Here is a 21,410-nt window from a genome sequence, read left to right as displayed (position 1 = left end):
AGGGAGGTCTTCACGTAAAAATAAACATTGTTATTTTTATGAAAAAGGACACTGCAGCGGCGCTGTAAGCAAAGGACGGTCCTTTCACGTAAAAATAAACATTATGGTGGAGAATATGGAGATTATGGTGGAGAAAAAAATTAATACACACAGCCCAAAAAAGAGAGAAAATTCTGGTCCCAATTACCATCATTAAGCAAGGACAATCTGCAGTTGTGCCACCAAGCCGAGATGGCCCATCTCTCTAAAAATACAAATATTCTCCTCTTCCCAGTTTCTTATTTGAGTAAATGGTGGAATATTTTACAAACAGCGGGCAAGCTGTGTGTGTAAGAATCCAGTAACCGTTTCCAATTCTTTCAACAGACCAAAGATGTCACAACAGCAATGACTGAAGGACGGTTCGATGATGCTCTCAAACTCAGAGGAAGGTGAGGCTTAGATTGAACAAGAAGAAAGGGGTTGAAAATGAACGATGGCAAAGAGAAAGAGGACAACAAGGAGGAAAAAACAGGAGGGGTGGCTCAATTTATTTTAGATTTGATCCTGCCCTTCTCCGACGTGTGGTGTCAGAAAGACTATCCCAGGGCATTGCTACCGTCACAAAATATCTGAAGCACTTTCATTATGCACAGAGCTATATTTATAGTTCAGATTAACCGTGAAGAGTAAAATTTCAAACCCTGATTTTCTGGTGGCTGCATGGACATATCTCTGTAGTTTCATGTGGTGTCCATGTAGCCACCAGGATTTACTGTTGCTTTTTCAGAGATAATTTTCAACCTTTCGGTGTAGCTTTGTTGGTCTTGTTGATTCCCTGACCAGGATTGATCCAGGAGGACCACCCTGTTTGCTTTTTGAAATCAGCTACGTTTGGCTGCATGCCATTCCCAATCCTTTTCTTTTCATTATTTGCTACTGTTCCCTTGAAGTTAGTGCTCTCTCTCTTTCTCTCTCTCTGTCTGTCTCTCTCTCTCTGTAAATGGAGAAACAACAATGAGCATTTTTATCATTCTTTCAAATGTTCTTTCAGCTGAAAAGTTCATGGCTGATCAAATATCCACCATAATTTTCTTGTCGCCCACAGGAGTTTTATGAATAACTGGAATGTGTACAAGGTTTTGGCCCACGTGCGTCCACCCTCAGCCAAGGTAATGGTTGGGATGGGAGGAGATAGCATAGCAGGCAAAACAAACAAACAAACCCACAATTACTGCTCAATGGCAGAACTCAAAATTGGCATGCTAGAGATGGCAGTTAGAAAGGTTGGGTAGCAGATGACGTAATAATCCTTTCTCTTGCCTGAGAATATCAAAAACTGCTCCTAATTTGAGGGAAAAAATAGTAATAGGCCATATACCACTTCAAAGTGCTTTATGGCCCTCTCTAAGCAGTTTATAGAGCCAGCTTATTGCCCCCACTTGGGTCCTCATTTTACCAACCTCAGAAAGAGGGAAGGTTGAGTCACCCAGAATCAAACTGCTGGCAGTTGGCAAAATTAGCCTGCAATACTGCATTCTAAACACTGCGCCCCTACAGCTCATATATATGATCTGGAATAAAGCTGGGGTTCTAGAAAAAGCATTTTCATATCTCCTTTTGTAATATGGAATGCCCTGTTTAGAATGGCTGAATATGCACCCATTTGCTTGGTATTTGGACAGAGGGATGTATCATGCTAGGAGGAAACATAGGTATCATCTGCTCTCCTGGACAACTGCATCCATTCCCAATTAATATTAAATTTTGATTCTGAGTGAGTGTTTGTAGCCTCTGTATTGGTTCCCCCAAAGGAAATATATATATATGTGTGTGTGTGTGTGTGTGTGTGTGTGTGTGTGTGTGTGTGTGAATGATGAGGCAGCAGCCATCTCGATCACCGGAACATAGAGACTTTAATAAAACCACTTAGCTTTCGTTAGCGTGCTGCTAACTTCGTCAGAGTTTTTAAAATGCCGTGGGAGACAAACATCTTTATAAAGCATTACTCAGTCTGCTCATTGCCCGCGTCACGGGGCCACACCCTTCCCTCCCCCCTGCGGTAAGCCTAATTGTGGGCTTAATCCTGCTGGCTGAAGGGAGATCTACCACTTTTGCTCGTGTTTGTTGCCTTTTTCCCTCCCCAAGGGAGGGGGTGGGATTGTGAGGCTTAATCCTGCTGGTTGTAGGGAGATCTACCGCTTTTACTCGTGTCTGTTGCCTTTTTCCCTCCCCAAGGGAGGGGGTGGAATTGTGAGGCTTAATCCTGCTGGCTGTAGGGAGATCTACCGCTTTTACTCGTGTCTGTTGCCTTTTTCCCTCCCCAAGGGAGGGGGTGGAGTTGTGAGGCAATGCTTCGGAGGTGTTTGGTATTCCTTTCTTCCCCCCATTGTCGTTGTTACTTTCTATAGTGGTACATGTCTGCTCTTGCAATTTTTTTACCCATGTCCTCGATCACCGGAACATAGAAACTTTAATAAAATCACTTAGCTTTCGTTAGCGTGCTGCTAACTTCGTCAGAGTATTAAAAATGCCATGGGAGACAATCACCTTTATAAAGCATTGCCCGCGGGCAATGAGCAGACTGAATAATGCTTTATAAAGGTGATTGTCTCCCATGGCATTTTTAATACTCTGACGAAGTTAGCAGCACGCTAACGAAAGCTAAGTGATTTTATTAAAGTTTCTATGTTCCGGTGATCGAGATGGCTGCTGCCTCATCATTCACACACGTACCTGGAACTCACATTTTTAGGACTATTCTTGATATGAGGCAGCAGCCATCTCGATCACCGGAACATAGAAACTTTAATAAAACCACTTAGCTTTCGTTAGCGTGCTGCTAACTTCGTCAGATTATTAAAATGCCATGGCATATATATATATATATATATTGGTGTGACCAGAACAATCTAGAACTGAACACACTCAAAACCGTAGAAATGGTGGTAGACTTTAAGAGAAACCCTTCCACCTCTCACAATAGTAGACAACACAGTATCAACAGTAGATACCTTCAAATTTCTATGTTCTATCATATCTCAAGACCTAAAATGGTCACCTAACATCAAAAACATCATCAAAAAAGCACAACAAAGAATGTTCTTTCTGCGCCAGCTCAGGAAGCTCAAACTGCCCAAGGAGCTGCTGATTCAGTTCTACAGAGGAATCATTGAGTCTGTCATCTGCACCTCTATAACTGTCTGGTTTGGTGCTGCAACCCAACAGGACCGACACAGACTTCAGAGGATAATCAGAATTGCAGAAAAAACAATTGCTGCCAATCTGCCTTCCATTGAGGACCTGTATACTGCACGAGTCAAAAAGAGGGCGGGTAAAATATTTACTGACCCCTCACATCCTGGACACAAATTGTTTCAACTCCTACCCTCAAAACGTCGCTACAGAGCACTGCACACCAAGACAACTAGACACAAGAACAGTTTTTTCCCGAACGCCATCACTGTACTAAACAAATAATTCCCTCAACACTGTCAGACTTTCTACTAAATCTGCACTTCTATTCTACTAGTTTTTCTCATCATTCCTATCACCCTTTTCCTCCCATGTTGACTGTATGACTGTAACTTGTTGCGTATATCCTAAGATTTTTATTAATATTGCTTCTTCATTGCTTATTTGACCCCTATGACAATCATTAAGTGTTGTACCACATGATTCTTGACAAATGTATATTTTATTTTATGTACGTTGAGAGCATATGCACCAAGACAAATTCCTTGTGTGTCCAATCACACTTGGCCAATAAAAATTCTATTCTATTCTATTCTATATATATATATATATATATATATATATATATATATATATATATATATATATATATATATATATATATATATATTATACACACACACACACATATATAATGTCACGTTTTTGATGAATTTGAAAATTAAGGGAGACTAGGATAGATCTATTTTGGCCTTATTCTGGCCTCATCAGCTGCCCATACCCTCACTAGGACTTGAACTTGCAGCCTTTGCCTTGTAAGGCAGAGAATTAACTTCTAAGCTACAGTATCCCCTCCCTTCAGCTCTGTACCAGGGAAGGGTTACATGTTTTTTGTGTCGAATCACCCTGGTATATTAAAGGAACATCATAGCTCCTTTTTAATATACAGTAGTACCTCTACTCAAGAACTTAATTCATTCCGTGACCAGGTTCTTAAGTAGAAAAGTTTGTAAGTACAGTAGAAGCAATGTTTCCATAGGAATCAATGTAAAAGCAAATAATGCGTGCAAACCCATTAGGAAAGAAATAAAAGCTCAGAATTTGGGTGGGAAGAGGAAGAGGAGGAAGAAGAAGAAGTGAGTCGCTGCAGAAGGAAGAAGGGGAGGGGAGGGGAATCAAAAAAATCCAAAACTTTAAGGCTTTAAAAAAAAGGAGGGACTCTGAGGCGGCGAGGAGCACGTGCCTCCCATACACCGAGTGCGAGGCTGCCTCCCATACACTGCGTCAGAAAGAGAAACCCAGGAGGAATGGCAGGAAACTGGCCGGGCCTTCGTGCCACTCTCAAATTTCCTGGGAAATTTTTCTGGGCTCGGGATGTTAAGTAGAAAATGGTTCTTAAGAGGCAAAATAAATCTTGAACAGCTGGTTCTTATCTAGAAAAGTTCTTAAGTAGAGGCGTTCTTAGGTAGAGATACCACTGTATGTGTGTGTGTGCGTATGTATATATATACAGTGTGTGTATATATATATTCGACACAAAAATATGTAACCCTTCCCTGGTGCAGAGCTGACGGGATTGGATACTGTAACCTAGAGGATAATTCTCTGCCTTACAAGGCAAAGGTCGCAGGTTCAAGTCCCAGTGGGTATGGCTAGCTGATGAGGCCAAAATAAAGCCGAAATAGATCTATCCTAGGCTCCCTTAATTTTCAAATTCAGCAAAAAAACATGTGACATACACACACAAACACACACACAGTGGAACCTCTACCTAAGAACGCCTCTACTTAAGAACTTTTCTATATACTGTACATATTGGAAGCCATTTCTGACTTTAGCCCAATTCTTTTTTTTTTCCCTTCCAGAGTGGCTACAATTTGGCAGTGATGAATGTAGGTGCACCAGCCGCAGGCATGAATGCAGCTGTGAGGTCCACTGTCAGAATTGGCTTGATCCATGGACATAGGATGCTGGCCGTGCATGATGGGTTTGAGGGTCTTGCTGAAGGAAAGGTAATTCATATAACCTGTCCATCCATTCCTCTTAGAATGGAGTGGACAACCTGTGAGCCACTTGTGATCCTCAGATTTGTTTTTTTTTGCTTTGCAGTGCCAAAACATTCCCCCAATGGGTAGTTAGAATTCTGTAGGAGAATGGCCCATTTTCAGCATCACCATTTTTAAAATAAATAAGAGTAGTAAAACACATATTTATAGACTTAAAAGGTCCCAACCCAAAGGAACAAAAATGGGACATTACACTTTAGGCTTAAATAAGCTAAAATCAGTTTCCATCAAAAAGCCAAGAAAGTGTGTTCCTTTCTTAAAGCATTCGTTGTTTTTTTTTAAAAAAAATGTATTTTATTAAAAGAAAAATTGCCATAAGATTTAAAAAGGCTTATGGAAAAATAACAAAAAAAAGTAGAAAGAAGAAAGTAGTAAGAAAGATTTAAAATATCTAAAAAACAAAAGGAAAGGAAAAGATATCTACTAATCTTTTTGCAGCAGTTAGAAGTATAGTAATTACCATTTCATCCTCCCGAATAACAAATCATTGGTCCCTTCCAATAAACTGACCTTTTTAATCAATACCTTCCCAAATCACCAATTTATATTTCTAATATAGCAAAAAGTCCACAAAGGATTTCCAGTTTTAAAAAAAATTGTATTCCCTCCCCCCTCCCTGTCAATCAGAAAAGTCACGTTAGCCATTTCTGCAAAGTTGCTATCTTCACAATCTATTTCTCCATTATGGATCTTTCTATATTCCATATTTGTGCATATAATAGCCTTGCTGGAGTTGCCCTGTATAAAACTAATCTATAAGCCTTTTCTAGTTGACTGGCTGCAAATGCTACTAAGAAAAATTCCCATATCACCTAAATATAAATTTTGAAATACTCTCTGTTATGTCCCACATCTTTTTGCTTTTTCACAAGTCCATCATGCGTCTTAAAACTTTTCTTCTTCTGTACACCATTGTGTGGCTATTGAGCAGAAGATTGTGTTAATAATTGTGTTACTGAGCCAAGAAATTCTTCCCAGCCCTGTTTTGTTTTTTTTCAGATTGAAGAAATAGGATGGGCAGGAGTTGGTGGTTGGACTGGAAAAGGTGGATCTAATCTTGGAACAAAAAGGTATTATGAGGAGACCAAGGCTTCATATTAAATAAGCACACTTAAAAAATAACTAAACATATTGAAACGCTTTCTTCTGATATAAATTGAAGCACATACTACTAAAAGGCCCAAATTTAAAAGAGAGTCTAAAGAGGTGTAATGTGATAAGGAGTGTGGGGGTTATCTCTGATGGGAGGGGAAAGCAAGGCACAGACTTCATACAAGTATCTCTCCTCTCAGAGACTGAAAATCCTGCTTGAATTTGGGTGGCAAAACCTCCCAACGCCTCCTCTATTCTGAGGCACCCATGCTTCTTATCTGGGATTCTGTCCACTTAACGACCCATGAGATCCCTTAACAACCACACCCAGGTGCACCAGGATTGTTGTCCCTGAACAAAGCAGTCGCACGATGCCTCACTTATTGACCGCTTTGTTTAACAACCAAGATTCCAGCCTTATTTGTGGTCGTAAGTCAAGGGCAATCAGCACTGGGAAGAATTGAAATGCTCCAAACACGCCCTATGCGGAATCAGATTGGTCAGTTCTCGGATGAGGGTGACAAGAAGCTTCTGGATTAACGGAGAACTTTCTGGTACTTTCTATGAGTGAATTAAAGGGACTGTGTGTAGGAGGATCATTGGTACATTTTATTGATTTTGTCTGTTTGATCATAGGACTCTGCCCAAGAAATACTTTGAGGAAATCAGCAACAACATTGCCAGTTTTAACATCCACGGGCTGATTATCATTGGTGGTTTTGAGGTAGGCCTGTGGAGAGTTCGGCTATTAGATCAATTCACTGATCTTACATCGGATCAATAGGAAGACTCTTTCCTCAAGCAAAAGGTGTTGGGAAAAGCCCTTCCAGTCTGACACCTGCATCTTAACCCAACTGAACAAAGGAAAATAAGTTCAGAGCTTATTTTGATGCAAATCTGATTCTAGGGAAGAATGACCATGGGAATGAAGTTCCTTTGGTACCACTAGAGCAGTGTTTCCCAACCTTGGCAGCTTGAAGATATCTGGACTTCAACTCCCAGAATTCCCCAGCCAGCATTCGCTGGCTGTGGAATTCTGGGAGTTGAAGTCCAAATATCTTCAAGTTGCCAAGGTTGGGAAACACTGCACTAGAGAGGGAAAGGGACGAGTTGTAAGAAGACGATGCTTACGATCTTGGGGTTTTGAGTACAGCATCTGAACAAATTTAGGAAGTTGGATTCCTGGTTGGATTATAGGAGTTTTTCCTCTGTTTCGTAGGCTTTTACTGGCAGTCTGGAAATAATTGAAGGGCGGTGTAAATATGAAGAGCTTTGCATCCCGATCTGTGTGATTCCTGCGACCGTTTCTAACAATGTTCCTGGTTCCGACTTCAGCATCGGTGCAGACACCGCCCTCAACACCATAACAGCAGTAAGTGCTTTTTAGCATCCCAGCTCCAGTTCAGGAAAAAATCACCAAGGGTAGAATCTTGGCAGTGCTTAAATTTGCATTTTTGAAGTGAGGAGGAGGTTTGCAGTAGCAACAAGTATTTCCTGCGCACAGGAACCAGAACAGATTTCGAAGAAAGAAAAAGATCTGATGGTTCAAAAAACATTAATATTGTTTTGTTTATTTTGAGGATATAGGTTTAGGGTTTAACATCTGCAAGTTTTAAATGGGCTGTTGGAATCTGAAATTTTTTTATTTATTATTTTATTTATTCAATTTTTTATGCCGCCCTTCTCCTTAGACTTGGGGCGGCTTACAACATGTTAGCAATAGCACTTTTTAACAGAGCCAGCATATTGCCCCCACAATCCGGGTCCTCATTTTACCCATCTTGGAAGGGTGGAAGGAAGAATAGCAATAGCAACAACATTTAAACTTCTATACCACTTTACACTGCTTTACAGCCCTCTCTGAACAGTTTACAGAGTCAGCCTATTACTCCCAACAATCTGGGTCCTCATTTTACTGACCTTGGAAGGATGGAAAGCTGAGTCAACCTTGAGCCAGTCAGGATCGAACTGCTGGCAATTGGCAGAATTACCCTGCAATACTACATTCTACCTACTGCACCACCACGTCTCTTAGTACTTTTGAAAGAAAGCTGTTCTAATTCTGGAGAGTACTAAACTTAGTAATCCTAGGCCAAACTAAATGATCAATAAACAATGAACAAAGTTGGTAGGCAATTTAATGCAATTAAAATTAATGAGGGGGATATTTATCAGTGGCAGAGTTTGCCCTTTGCACATGGAGCCCCACTTGGAGCACTTGGAAAGTTGCTCCTGGATAGACAAGAGAGAGCAGGTATTGGTACCTGTCTCAATAAATACAATAAAGTTTTTGTATGTTATATACAGGTAGTTTCAACTTAAAACAGTTCATTTAGTGACCGTTTGAAGTTACCACTGAAAAAAGTGACATGTCTTTTCACACTTATGACCCTGTGGGCAGCATGCCCTTGGTCATGTGATCAACATTCAGATGCTTGGCAAGTGACTCATATTTATGACCGTTGCTGTGCCCTGAAGTCATGTGATCCCCTTTTGCGACCTTCTGCAAGCAAAGTCAATGGGGAAGTCAGATTCACGTAACAACTAGGTTATTAATTTAACAACTGCAGTGGCTCACTTAATAATTGTTGCAAAATGGGATAAATTCACTTAACAAATGTCTTCTCTTAGCAACATAAATTTTGGGCTCCATTGTGGTCGTAAATTGAGGACTACCTTTATTTCTACCTTGCACTGGTCTAGCTACACCCGCCCACCCCATTCTCTCTTTTATATCCCCTTCCTTCAATATGATCGTATGTTTAAATGAAGTCTTAAGAAATAAAAACTAAGAAACAAGCAAAGCTTGGTTGTTTGCTTGCAAATGCCGCCCAACTAGGTAACATAATCAGTGCTAGGAAGGGGTGGAGTTTGCTTCCTTTTTATAGTAGCTAAGCTAACCCTCTTCGGATGGTCCCCCAAAATGTATTTTCCAGCTCCCATTCAAAGGTTTTCTTTTTGTTTCATTCCTAGACTTGCGACCGCATCAAACAGTCTGCAGCTGGCACCAAACGGCGGGTCTTCATCATTGAAACCATGGGAGGCTATTGTGGCTACCTGGCTACTATGGCAGGCTTAGCAGCTGGAGCAGATGCTGCCTACATTTATGAAGATCCTTTCACCATCCATGACTTGGAGGTGAACATCTTTTGCAGAGGCAAAAGTTTGCTCTATAACTTCATACCTGGCCCTAGGAGGACTGCATGTGTTGATAATCTAAGGCAGGGGTATGCAATCTTAAACACTCAAAGAGCCATTTGGACCTGTTTCCCACAGAAAACAAAACATCGGGAGCCACAAAACCTGGGTGGGCGTGGCCAACTCAACATCACTCACTTCCACGAGTCACATGACACCCCTCCCCAAGCCACACCTACCCAGCTGGTCATTTGGGCAGAGAACCAGTTATTTAAAAAACAGTGGGAATCACAAAATCCTTTTGACATCTCTCTCTCTCCCCCACCCCACCTCTCTGTATCTCTCTGTCTCTGCCCTGGTCTCTTCTCCATCTCCCACCATTGCCCTTAGCTTCTCAGGCTAGGCGAGGAGTGACTGGGAGGGGAGGGCGAAGGGCAGGGCCAGCCAATGGTGAGATTACCTGACGGAGCCACAGCACAGGGCCCAAAGAGCCACATGCGGCTCCAGAGCTGCAGGTTGCTGACACCTGATCTAGAGGATGAGCTGGAGCCAGTATTTGGATAAATGAGCACTATTGCATCTTAGAAGAATCCTAAACTTCCTGGTAGAACAGGGGACAAAATACCAGTTAGAAACGAGAGGGAATGCATGTTATCAGAAACATACTGCTGCATGAGAAGGATTATTTTTTGTTGCTACTATGATTATTTTACTAAGGTAATATGACATTCCAACCATGTCTGACTCTTAAGTGAATGACCCATTTGCAGAACAGTAATAAAAATGAAAATACAACAATAATTTCCCACTGTAAAAGAACAACCATAGCTCATAAATTTAATCATACCTCTCCCCCCAGGAAATGGGTAAACAACCCTTCAAATCCTTAAGACTTGCCCAAACACCCAAATCTTAACAGCTTTGTCAAAATATAACAGAGTTGGAATACAGCTGACTGTTGCAGAGGGGTGGGGGCAGTGATTGAGAAAGTGGAATCTAAGAGTCCCTGAAGATATTTCAGGTAAGACTAAAAGGAACTCTTCTGTTCCAAATCTTAAAGATGGGCAGAGATCAAAGAGAGAAGGTAGTCAACAGATATCCAAGTCTTGCATCACAAAAGGCTTTAAAGGTGACAACCAACACCTTAGCTTATTCCTGGATGGGTGGATGGATGGATGGATGGATGGATGGATGGATGGATAGATAGATAAAATAAATACATAAATAATGCAATTTGACATTCTTAGACATAATTATTTAGTGTGCTCATCTCCACAAATTCAAACTATCATTGGCTTTAATACATACAACATAGTACCTAATAAACTTGACATGGAAAAGTATTCCCATGGGGGTGCTACATTTTGATTCTGTAATAAGCTATGTGGTAAAGTTAGTGGCTTCACTAGTGTAATAAAATCTATGGTGTTGTGTTTGAAATGTGTTAATGGTACAATTTGAGGGATATAAAACAAATATTGCCATTTCCCCCCTTGGTTTACAGATGAACGTGGAGCATCTGACTGAGAAAATGAAAACCACAGTGAAAAGAGGCCTAATATTGAGGTATTATTTATTTATTTATTTAGTCCAATACATAATACACATTGAAGAGAAAGATATGTAATAATACAAGTAAATAAAAGAATAGAAGATAAGATATAAAAGTATAGGTGAACATATTTGAAAGGAAGAAAAGATAAATGAGATAGGTACCTGACTAAACTTATTAGAGGGGATTAAAAGTTTAGAATTATTGAGCTCTCTGTAAGTCTGATGAAAGTTGCTCCTTTTTGGAATGGGATATAAAAATAACTTGGAGAAATAGGAGGAAGAGCTGCAGCCTAGACAGCTATTTGACAAAATAAATCTTGAGCCCAAAGCAGGAGTGTAATTTGAGAAAATGTCTGTCGGGACTCTTCCTAGTCCTCTTACTAGACAGGGATGGGAGAAGCATGTTCAAATTTAAAAAAAATAAATTATTATTTTTATTTCCTGGTCTGGAAATGGCTGACACTGCAAGAGAAACAGAAGCAAAGGTATTTTTATGCCTACGTGCCAGGGCAGGCTTCAAAAATTATAGCAAGGGATTCTATGCCCGGTTGCTGGGTGGGCGTGGCCATTGTGGGCGTGACCTGGTTGGCCTCCTGCACCACAGCAGGGGTGGGGGTGGTGTTTGCCCTCCCTGGGCTATGGAGGCTTTTCTCAAGCCTCTGGGAGGGCAAAAATAGCCTCCCCAGAGGCCCTCTGGAGGCCAGAAAGTGGCCAATTTCTGCCTTTCACGAACTTCCGGTAGGCCCATTTTTCACCCTCCTGAGCCTCCACGTGCACCCTGCACTTACTTGCATCCAAAACAGGGTGCGTGGGCCCAGCCAGGAGTGAGATTTGGGGGTTCTCTGAACTGCACAGAATCTTAGCTAGAGGTTCTCCTGAACCCCTGCAAACCCCCAGCAGCCCACCTTTGCATTTATTGCTGTAACTGTAGTGTGCATGTTCATCACCCTTCTCCCAAAATAAACTGGGCTCAGAAGGTCTTCACAGAACATAGAAATTACTAGGATTGTGCACGCTTCGCGAGTAATTCTGAAAATACTTCAGAAATACTTCGCATTGCATACAAGTGCAGTGTTCCTTTGCGAAATCTAATTATCGCAGCTGCATTTCCCCCCCAGAGTTTTATGGAATCTGAAAAAAATCTGAACATATTTTTCAGACTTCTATGGAACATGAAAAAAAATTAACTAGTTTAATGGCTCGTAGAAAGATGCTATGCCTGTATGAATTGTTTTTAAAATGCGCAGCGTACTGGAAAATGTTAGTTTTGTCACGTTTTAGCTATGGCCTAAAATAAACTAGCTTAGCTATGGAAGAAAAAAAAAAAACCATGCTCAGTTACCCAACATTGCTGACACTGTACTGTAGGATTAGGGAAACAGAGAACTGCTTTCAAACCAGCATATAGCCAGAAGTGCCCGTTTACTACTTATCAGTTTATATGTCGTAAATAGAGAATGAATACTGTGCCCATGTCCAACTAACAATAATAGCAAAATGGGCAGCAGGGTATTTCAGGCAGTTTAGCCTACCATTCTGCAGACCCTTCTCTTGCCATAAACCAGTGTCCCAAATGAAAAACAGGCATTTTATATTTTAGCTTGCTTTTTCACTTTTTTGGGTCAAGAGAATAAAGTATTGGATCGCCTGCGTAGATTTCTCTAGATCAGTGTTTTTCAACCAGTGTGCCGTGGCACACTAGTGTGCCGCGAGACATGGTCAGGTGTGCCGCGAAGCTCAGAGAGAAAGAAAGCAAGAGAGAAAGAAAGAAAGAAAGAAAGAGTGAGTGAGAGAAAAAGAACTAGAGAAAGAAAGCAAGAGAGAGAGAAAGAACAAGAGAAAGAAAGCAAGAGAGAGAAAGAGGGAGGGAAGGAGAAAGATATAGAGGGACGTAGGGAGGGAGAGAGAAAGAGCAAAAAAGAGGAAGGAAGGGAGAGAAAGAGGGAGGGAGAAAGAAATAGAGCGAAGGGGAGGAAGAGAGATAATTTTTTTGTCCAAACTTTTTTTAGCCCCCCCCCCCCCCCCCCGCTCAATGTGCCCCAGGGTTTCGTAAATGTAAAAAATGTGCTGCGGCTCAAAAAAGGTTGAAAATCACTGCTCTAGATCAATATTTCTTAACTTTGGAAACTTGAACGGACTTCTACTCCTACCTCCCCAAACAGCAATGCTTTTGGGAGTTGAAGTCCATATGTCTTAAAGTTCCCAAAGTTGAGAAATATTTAGATATTATAAGTAGACAGCTCTCAGCGTCTTTCTGCAACTCGCTGTAACTCAGGAAGGTCACAAGTTTCCCATTCAGTGGAGGTATCATGGAAAACAGCACAAGCATTTTGATACCTGGGGCGTCCTTGGAGGTTGCTTGTTTTACATAGAAACATAGAAGACTGATGGCAGAAAAAGACTTCATGGTCCATCTAGTCTGCCCTTATACTATTTTCTGTATTTTATCTTAGGGTGGATATATGTTTATCCCAGGCATGTTTAAATTCAGTTACTGTGGATTTATCAACCACGTCTGCTGGAAGTTTGTTCCAAGGATCTACTACTCTTTCAGTAAAATAATATTTTCTCATGTTGCTTTTGATCTTTCCCCCAACTAACTTCAGATTGTGTCCCCTTGTTCTTGTGTTCACTTTCCTATTAAAAACACTTCCCTCCTGGACCTTATTTAACCCTTTAACATATTTAAATGTTTCGATCATGTCCCCCCTTTTCCTTCTGTCCTCCAGACTATACAGATTGAGTTCATTAAGTCTATCCTGATACGTTTTATGCTTAAGACCTTCCACCATTCTTGTAGCCCGTCTTTGGACCCGTTCAATTTTGTCAACATCTTTTTGTAGGTGAGGTCTCCAGAACTGAACACAGTATTCCAAATGTGGTCTGACGAGCACTCTATATAGCGGGATCATGATCTCCCTCTTCCTGCTTGTTATACCTCTAGCTATGCAGCCAAGCATCCTACTTGCTTTCCCTACCGCCTTTTCTTGCAGACATTTCATTACTCAAACTAGCTTATCAGTTTGTGATGGTGTAAACCTGGTTTGGGTAATGAACTATCTCAGAGAGCATCAAGGACCCCTCATTTCAACCCCAAGCTACAAAGATTCTCCTTTTATTTTAATGCCTATATATAATGTACATGATTTTCTCCTCATGCTGATGCATATACGAAAACAAGTGCAACAGCTGTTCAGCTCACCTGATTTCTGTGCAAAGGGACAAGATTAAAGCCCAAGTTTACATTTGATGAAAATAAGTATGGGATGCTCAAAAGAGCCAGATTGAAGAACTGACTTAGGCTGCTCTTTGAAATCCACCTTCTTCAGCGAAATGCTTTCCAGGTGGATTGAACGTTGATATTCATAATTTACAGCATCGGTAACTACAAATTATAGGTTTCAAAATGAAAATGAGATTCTAATCAGTGAAGCAGGAAGATCACGTGAATAAAATAGATAGATGGAAGCATATGTGGTTGGTAAATCCACAATAACTGAATTTAAACCTGCCTGGGATAAACATATATCCATCCAAAGATAAAATACAGAAAATAGCATCAGGGCAGACTAGATGGACCATGAGGTCTTTTTCTGCTGTCAATCTTCTATGTTTCTATGTGCAAGGGTTATCAATAACATTCTGAAATAAAATGCCCTTTTGACAGTACCATACCAAAACACTTTACATTTTATGGACTATTTATTTAGTCAGTTCTACGTTTTCCTGACACATGAACGCCTCTTTTCTTCACTTCCAGGAATGAAAAATCCAATGAAAACTATACCACAGACTTCATATATAATTTGTATTCAGAAGAAGGAAAAGGTGTCTTTGATACCAGAAAGAACGTTTTGGGACATATGCAGCAGGTATATCAGAAAGATCAGAGTTGATACTCTCTGTGAACTCACCTACTGAAATCAGTATCCTGGGGCAGAAAAGCCATTGGAGCCCACTGAATCCTATTTCCTTACCCGCCTCAACACCATCACTGCAGTCCTTTCTACCCAAAGATTTTCAAACTTCAACTTACTGTCCCCATCACACTTCCATAACTTTAAGGTTCAACCCATAATTTAATATGACTCTCCTTCTACCTTCACAGGGTGGGTCACCAACTCCGTTTGACCGAAACTTTGGAACAAAAATGGGTGCCAAAGCTGTGGCATGGATGTCTGGCAAGATCAAAGAATGCTCCAGACATGGTATGTAGGAGCTTTCCATTGGATTGCCTCTTGGGTTGGTGGGCAACCGCACCCGTGTTGGTAATAAACAGAGTAGGGGAGAAATCAATTACAGCAGGCGAAGGAATAGTTACACCAGAGCTTTGATACTATCTACGATGGTCTTGAAACCTGGGGTCTATTGATGAAAGTCAGGGCTTAATATATGTCAGTTCACATATATTGTCCTCGGGGAGGGGCGGAATACAAATCCTATCTATCTATCTATCTATCTATCTATCTATCTATCTATCTATCTATCTATCTCTCTATCCATCTATCCGTCCGTCCGTCCGTCCGTCCATCCATCCATCCATCCATCCATCCATCCATCCATCCATCCATCCATCCATCCATCTATCTGGCCAGAATATCTCCGGGACCGCCTTCTGCCACACGAATCCCAGCGACCGATTAGGTCCCACAGAGTTGGCCTTCTCCGGGTCCCGTCAACTAAACAATGCCATTTGGCGGGACCCAGGGGAAGAGCCTTCTCTGTGGTGGCCCCGACCCTCTGGAACAAGCTCCCCCCAGAGATTAGAACTGCCCCCACCCTCCTCGCCTTTTGTAAACTCCTTAAAACCCACCTTTGCCGTCAGGCATGGGGGAATTGAAACATCTCCCCCGGGCCTATACAGTTATGTATGGTATGCTTGTTTGTATGTTTGCTTTTAATAATGGGGCTTTTAGTGTTTCTTTTAAATTATTAGATTTGTTATATATTGTTTATTATTGCTGTGAGCCGCCCCGAGTCTACGGAGAGGGGCGGCATACAAATCAAATCAAATCAAATCAAATCAATAAATAAATAAATATCAATATTCAAAGTGTGATGCAGTACTGTACTTAATTTCAGGGTTTGTTTTTGTTTCATGAAAGACTTTTCTGCTGAATTCCATTGTATCACTTACAACCAATGTTTCAAAATAAATGCTTTCCAATAGAAGAATAACAATTCAAGCTTCCATAAAAATGTTAAACATTTTATGTGCTCCTTTTGCAGGTCGTATCTTTGCCAACACTGCTGATTCGGCTTGCCTGCTGGGTATGCGCAGACGCGCCCTGGTATTTCAGCCAATGATGGAACTGAAAGAAGAAACAGATTTTGAGTAAGTCTTCACTGTAGGGAAAAAAATCAGAAAGTATACCATGGAAAGTTAGGTAAATCCACAGTATTACTTGGGAACTGAAGAATCTTTTTAAAATAGTTTCTATCCCTCATTGTTAGAATAAAGCACTTAAATCTGATATGAATTGCATGCAACTGCCATAGGTATTTACTGTGTCACCTATTCTTCTGATCTTTTTGTGGTGAACATAAGTTCAGAAATCTTTTAAAAAATGGCAAAGGAAAAGGAAGGCTAAGGACATTTTTCTGGCAATGGAATAAATGTTTCAGGCTTAATCTGCAATGAGGCACTGTAGTGGATAAGGAGGTAGAAGAAGACTAGGAAAATCCAGATTTAATGCAACTTCAGCCATACAGTCAGCCCCACATAGCCACAGAGCTGGTTTATGTGCATGAGCTGCCTTAAATTCCTTGAAGAAAACAGGATATGTTTCTAACCAATAATATGCAGTTCAGCTTATAACTGAATGACTTAAATAACTTGACCATGATTCATTGAACCTGACTCATTTCACATGTAATGCTAAGTTATAAATTAAGGTTTATAAGTTGTCCATGGGGTTGTAGATAGATACATCCACTGCTGAGGGTCCTTTTGGCTTTGGCTCAGTCACTTCATTCTTTCTGGGGCTAGTAGTATAGTCCTCTGCCCTTCCCCAGTAGCATATTGGATACCTTCCAATCTGAGGGGCTCATCATTTTTTTTTACTTTACCCTTTACCTGTCCATGGGGTTTTCAAGGCAAAGATACTGGATTGCCATTTCTTTCTCCAGTGGATCATGTTTTGTCAGAGCTCTCTGCTATGGCCTGTCCATCTTGGGTGGCCCTGCATGGCATAGCTCATAGCTTCATTGAGTTATGCAAGCCTCTTCACCACGACAAGGCAGTAATCCATAAGGCAGAGGTCTCCAAACCTGGCAACATTTAAGACCCAGCTGGCTGGAGAATTCTGGGAGTTGAAGTTCACAAGTCTTTAAAGTTGCCATGTTTGGATACCCTCTGCTATAAGATAAAAGTTCCCCTCACACATGTACTAGTCATTGCCGACTCTAGGGGGCGGTGCTCACCAAAGCCAATGAGTTAGCGCTGTCCGAATAAGTCTCTGTGGTCATGTGGCCGTCATGATTAAATGCCAAAGGCGCACATAATGCTGTTACCTGTGCACTGAAAGTGGTCCCTTTTTTTTTACTTGCAGTTTCACATGCTTTTGAATTGCTAGGTTGGCAGAAGCTGGGACAAGTAATGTGAGCTCACTCAGTTACATGGTGGTAGGGATTCGAATCACCAAACTGCAGACCTTTCTGATTGACCATAATCCATAAAGGGGACTAATCTATAAAGGGAACCTTAATTTATAGCTTAGAGTTACATCTTCTTCAGAGCTCTGAAGAAGCTCCTTGGGTGAGAAATGAAACGTCTTCAAAGGAAACCAGAAAGTCTAGTTGCCTCTTGAAAAAGCATCTTTGGGACATACCTAATGCTCTCTCCTCCTGTTTTCCTCTCAATAACTGTGAGGTGGATTGGACTGAGAGTGTGTGTCTGGGATTTGAACTCATGGTCTCCTGGTTTATAACCTGGTGCCTTAACCTCTAGACTACTATGGTTTAACTTTGTGAGCATGCCCATTGTCATAGCTTCCTACAAGTTTCCCAACCTCAGGTAAATACCATATTTTTCAGAGTATGAGATGCACTGGAGTACAGTGGTGCCTCTACCTAAGAACGCCTCTACTTATGAACTTTTCTAGATAAGAACCGGGTGTTCAAGATTTTTTTGCCTCTTCTCAAGAACCATTTTCCATTTACAAGCCCGAGCCTCGGAAACTGTAACTGGAAATGGCAGGGAGAAACCTCTGTGGGGTCTCTCTAGGAATCTCCTGGGAGGAAACAGGGCTGGAAAATGTGGGGAGAAGCCTCTGTGGGGCCTCTCTAGGAATCTCCTGGGAGGAAACAGGGCCTCCACCCTCCCTGGGCTTCCCCAATTGCATGCATTATTTGCTTTTACATTGATTCCTGTGGGGGAAATTGCTGCTTTTTACAAACTTTTCTACTTAAGAACCTGTTCACGGAACGAATTAAGTTCGTAAGTAGAGGTACGACTGTATAAGACACACCTTCCTTTTAGGAGAGGAAAATAGGGGGGGGGGATCTACCTACCAGGTATTCATCTGACTAGCGTCCTTAGTCTGTTCAGCTTCAGCACATTGTTTTATCCCCTGAAAAGGGCTGAAAAAGCCTTTTTCAGAGGGTGTAGGAATGAAAACAAGTCTGCAAAGGCTTAGGGCTGGAAAAACCTACTTTGGAGGGAGTAGGAAGCCAGGAAGATCATTAGCACCTAGTTAAGGCTGGGGGGAAAAGCTGCAAAAAAGGGAAAAAAAGCTAAATTCGGAGTATAAGACGCATCCAAATTTCCAGCCACTTTTTATACTCTGAAAAATATGGTAACTCTCAAAGACAGAGTAGCTGCAGGCACCAAATATGTTGCATTGGAATGGATGACCCTGCCATGAAGATACTGACCTTACCTTTATCCTTCTTTGACAGTCACCGCATCCCCAAAACGCAGTGGTGGCTGAAGCTTCGTCCCATCCTGAAGATTCTAGCCAAGTACAAGATCGAGCTGGACACGTCAGAGAAAGCCCACTTGGAGCACATCACGCGAAAGAGAGTATCTGGGGAAGGTGCCCTGTGAACAGTTAGCAAAGCAGGTGCAGCTGTCCCTCCCTTTTCAGTCATGGCATATAAGGAGACATCTAAATAAATTACAAATCCTCGGTTCCTCCCCCAGGTTAGCATGCAGCTTTCCATCTAGTGTTATGTACTGTAATTGGAGCCATGTGCCTATTATAAATGGCATATCATTACATCACACCATAGCTGATTGATACTTGGCAAAACTTTCCAGTTGTTTACTTTCTTGGAAAGTTCAAGGCAGCTTAAATATGGTAGGTTCCCTGCTGGTCTTTCCTTCTGGGTAATTGGTCACTCTTAGGTTTATCAGTATTATATAGTCATATACTTCTAGGCCCTCTTTCTCCAGAGTGGAATGGACTATTGCTGCCAGATTTTCCTAGTCAATCTCGGAAGGATTAGCCAAGGCAATTTGCTGCTCCAGGAATGTACTTACAATAGAATTTTTTTCATCCGGTCATCATTCAAACTGGACAGGATTATTATTAAAACTTTTCATCTGAATGCCAATCCCAAAATAGATTCAACTCATCCAAGTGCTCAAAATAAAATTTAAAAAAACAGGAATTATTTGACTAGAAGTTGTAATATCTCTGCTCCCTATTTCATTTGAATTGTCTCCATTCTCTCTGTATTGCAAGTGACGGACCCTGCCTGGCTAGTCATTGCTGAATACTATATCATGTTGCTCTCTTCCATTCCCAATCACATTTTTCCTCCTTTATCCATAGCAAGCTTCAGATTGATTTAAAGGGAACAATGCATAGGCAGCACATAATAATTCTCTCTACGTGTTTTTTAAAACATATGACAGGAAAGCAAACCCACAAAGAAGAATCAGACAGTTTATGTGTCTACAAGGATGAGAGTTTTGCTCTTTGGGTGAATGCTTCTGTAGGCATTAAATTGGTGAAGCCTATACAGGGGCAGCTCTTGTGAAGCAGCGTCTGAGTGAACATGTCGTTTTAGAAACGGCTTTCAGAAGATTGGCAGAATGGCACATTTGGTCATTTTTGTACATGGAAGTACGACTAAAATCTCTATGGACTAGTAAGCAAGTGGGCTAGTTTAGAGGATTTTCATTGTTCTCACAAAGCAACTACCATAAGATTAAAGTGTGAACAGAATGGTTGCCGTCATGATCTAAAAATAAAAGCGGAGTTAAAAAGTTCCAAAGATACAACAGGAAAAAGCCCTTTCAGAAATCATGATTTTTGTTTTAAGTGGGAGAATGGACATGTGGAATTCCAAGCTTAAACCTTTTACCAAAAGAGAATAACTTCCTTGGGCAGTTTAGTTGCAGTGGATATTCTTTTCTCTGGTAATCCATTAATTTTCCTGGGCTATTCAGAGTTACACAAACCAGCCCATGTTTGATGTTTCCTGACACCCTACTATCTACTGTTAAATTTAGGAAGGACCAGACTATTTTAGCATGGTTAAGTTCAATGTTCACAACTTTCTTCCAATAGTATTTATGGAACTATCACTATGGAACTTTCCTGAATACTTTGGAAAACCTACAGCAGAGTAGGAACCTATGTTGGATAACCCTAAAAACAGGCTCAAGGGAGCAAACAGGGAAACAAACCCCCAACATTTGAACAGTGGATGAAAATAAAGGAGAGCCACCAATATTATGTGGGCTTTAGTGTGTAATCAAGATGAATGGAAAAGAACAGCTACAAGAGGGGGAATTTAGCATTATGATTAAAAGTCCTTGTGGGTTTCTCCAGCAGTATTATCTACTATTATCAGTTAATATTGAATGCAGGCCTACAAAATACCTTTACAATAACTTTAGAAACAAAATCCAGCTGCTGATTGGTACTTTTCTATTAAGGATCTCCCTATTATTTAGCCTCTTTCACTAAAACTACCCTGCACACGATATGGCCCGTTCATATTGTTTTTGCTTTGGTGAAATCCCCTTAATTATCATCATTGAACTAGTTTACCTAATTCATCTATCCCTGAGTTTAGATTTCAATTCTCAAAATTCCATAATCAGAAATCACTATTGAGATATCAGTATGCCCACACATCTGATGAATGTGAGCTGGCCTACCTCATGAATATAAAAATAAGGACTTAAAGAGGAAGAAATCGATCAACTTGCAGATAGTCAAGAAGAAGAAAAATAACCATATGAAGTGTTCCTATGAAACAAACAACAGAATGAAAACTCTCCAGTACAATGTAAATTTTAATCAAGAAGCTTTTAATATCCAAGTCATCTGCACACTGAACAAAGTATTCCCCCACAATCAAGCACTTTAAAAAGAGTACTTTGAGCTTACAACATGATTTTTCTTGTAAGCAGGTCCAGATCTATATGGA

General features: G+C 40.9%; 1 protein-coding gene across 3 annotated transcripts in view; it reads left to right on the top strand.

Annotated features, from left to right (window-relative positions):
• Positions 1 to 19,637, top strand: part of PFKM (phosphofructokinase, muscle) — a 71,039-nt gene extending 51,402 nt beyond the window's left edge. For all 3 annotated transcript variants that reach the window (XM_070740896.1, XM_070740894.1, XM_070740895.1), the window contains exons 12-23: positions 367 to 431; positions 1,088 to 1,151; positions 5,040 to 5,186; positions 6,240 to 6,310; positions 6,969 to 7,056; positions 7,552 to 7,704; positions 9,306 to 9,470; positions 10,975 to 11,036; positions 14,785 to 14,896; positions 15,133 to 15,232; positions 16,254 to 16,359; positions 18,924 to 19,637. In XM_070740896.1, coding sequence (XP_070596997.1) covers positions 367 to 431; positions 1,088 to 1,151; positions 5,040 to 5,186; positions 6,240 to 6,310; positions 6,969 to 7,056; positions 7,552 to 7,704; positions 9,306 to 9,470; positions 10,975 to 11,036; positions 14,785 to 14,896; positions 15,133 to 15,232; positions 16,254 to 16,359; positions 18,924 to 19,071 — 1,281 coding nt within the window. In that variant the 3' untranslated portion in view covers positions 19,072 to 19,637. The remainder of the gene's footprint in view (positions 1 to 366; positions 432 to 1,087; positions 1,152 to 5,039; positions 5,187 to 6,239; positions 6,311 to 6,968; positions 7,057 to 7,551; positions 7,705 to 9,305; positions 9,471 to 10,974; positions 11,037 to 14,784; positions 14,897 to 15,132; positions 15,233 to 16,253; positions 16,360 to 18,923) is intronic.
• Positions 19,638 to 21,410: the final 1,773 nt, after the last annotated feature.

Source organism: Erythrolamprus reginae, chromosome 2, assembly GCF_031021105.1.
Source record: "Erythrolamprus reginae isolate rEryReg1 chromosome 2, rEryReg1.hap1, whole genome shotgun sequence".
In the NCBI taxonomy this organism is placed as follows: Eukaryota; Metazoa; Chordata; class Lepidosauria; order Squamata; family Dipsadidae; genus Erythrolamprus; species Erythrolamprus reginae.
This window is presented reverse-complemented; position numbering and strand designations above follow the sequence as displayed.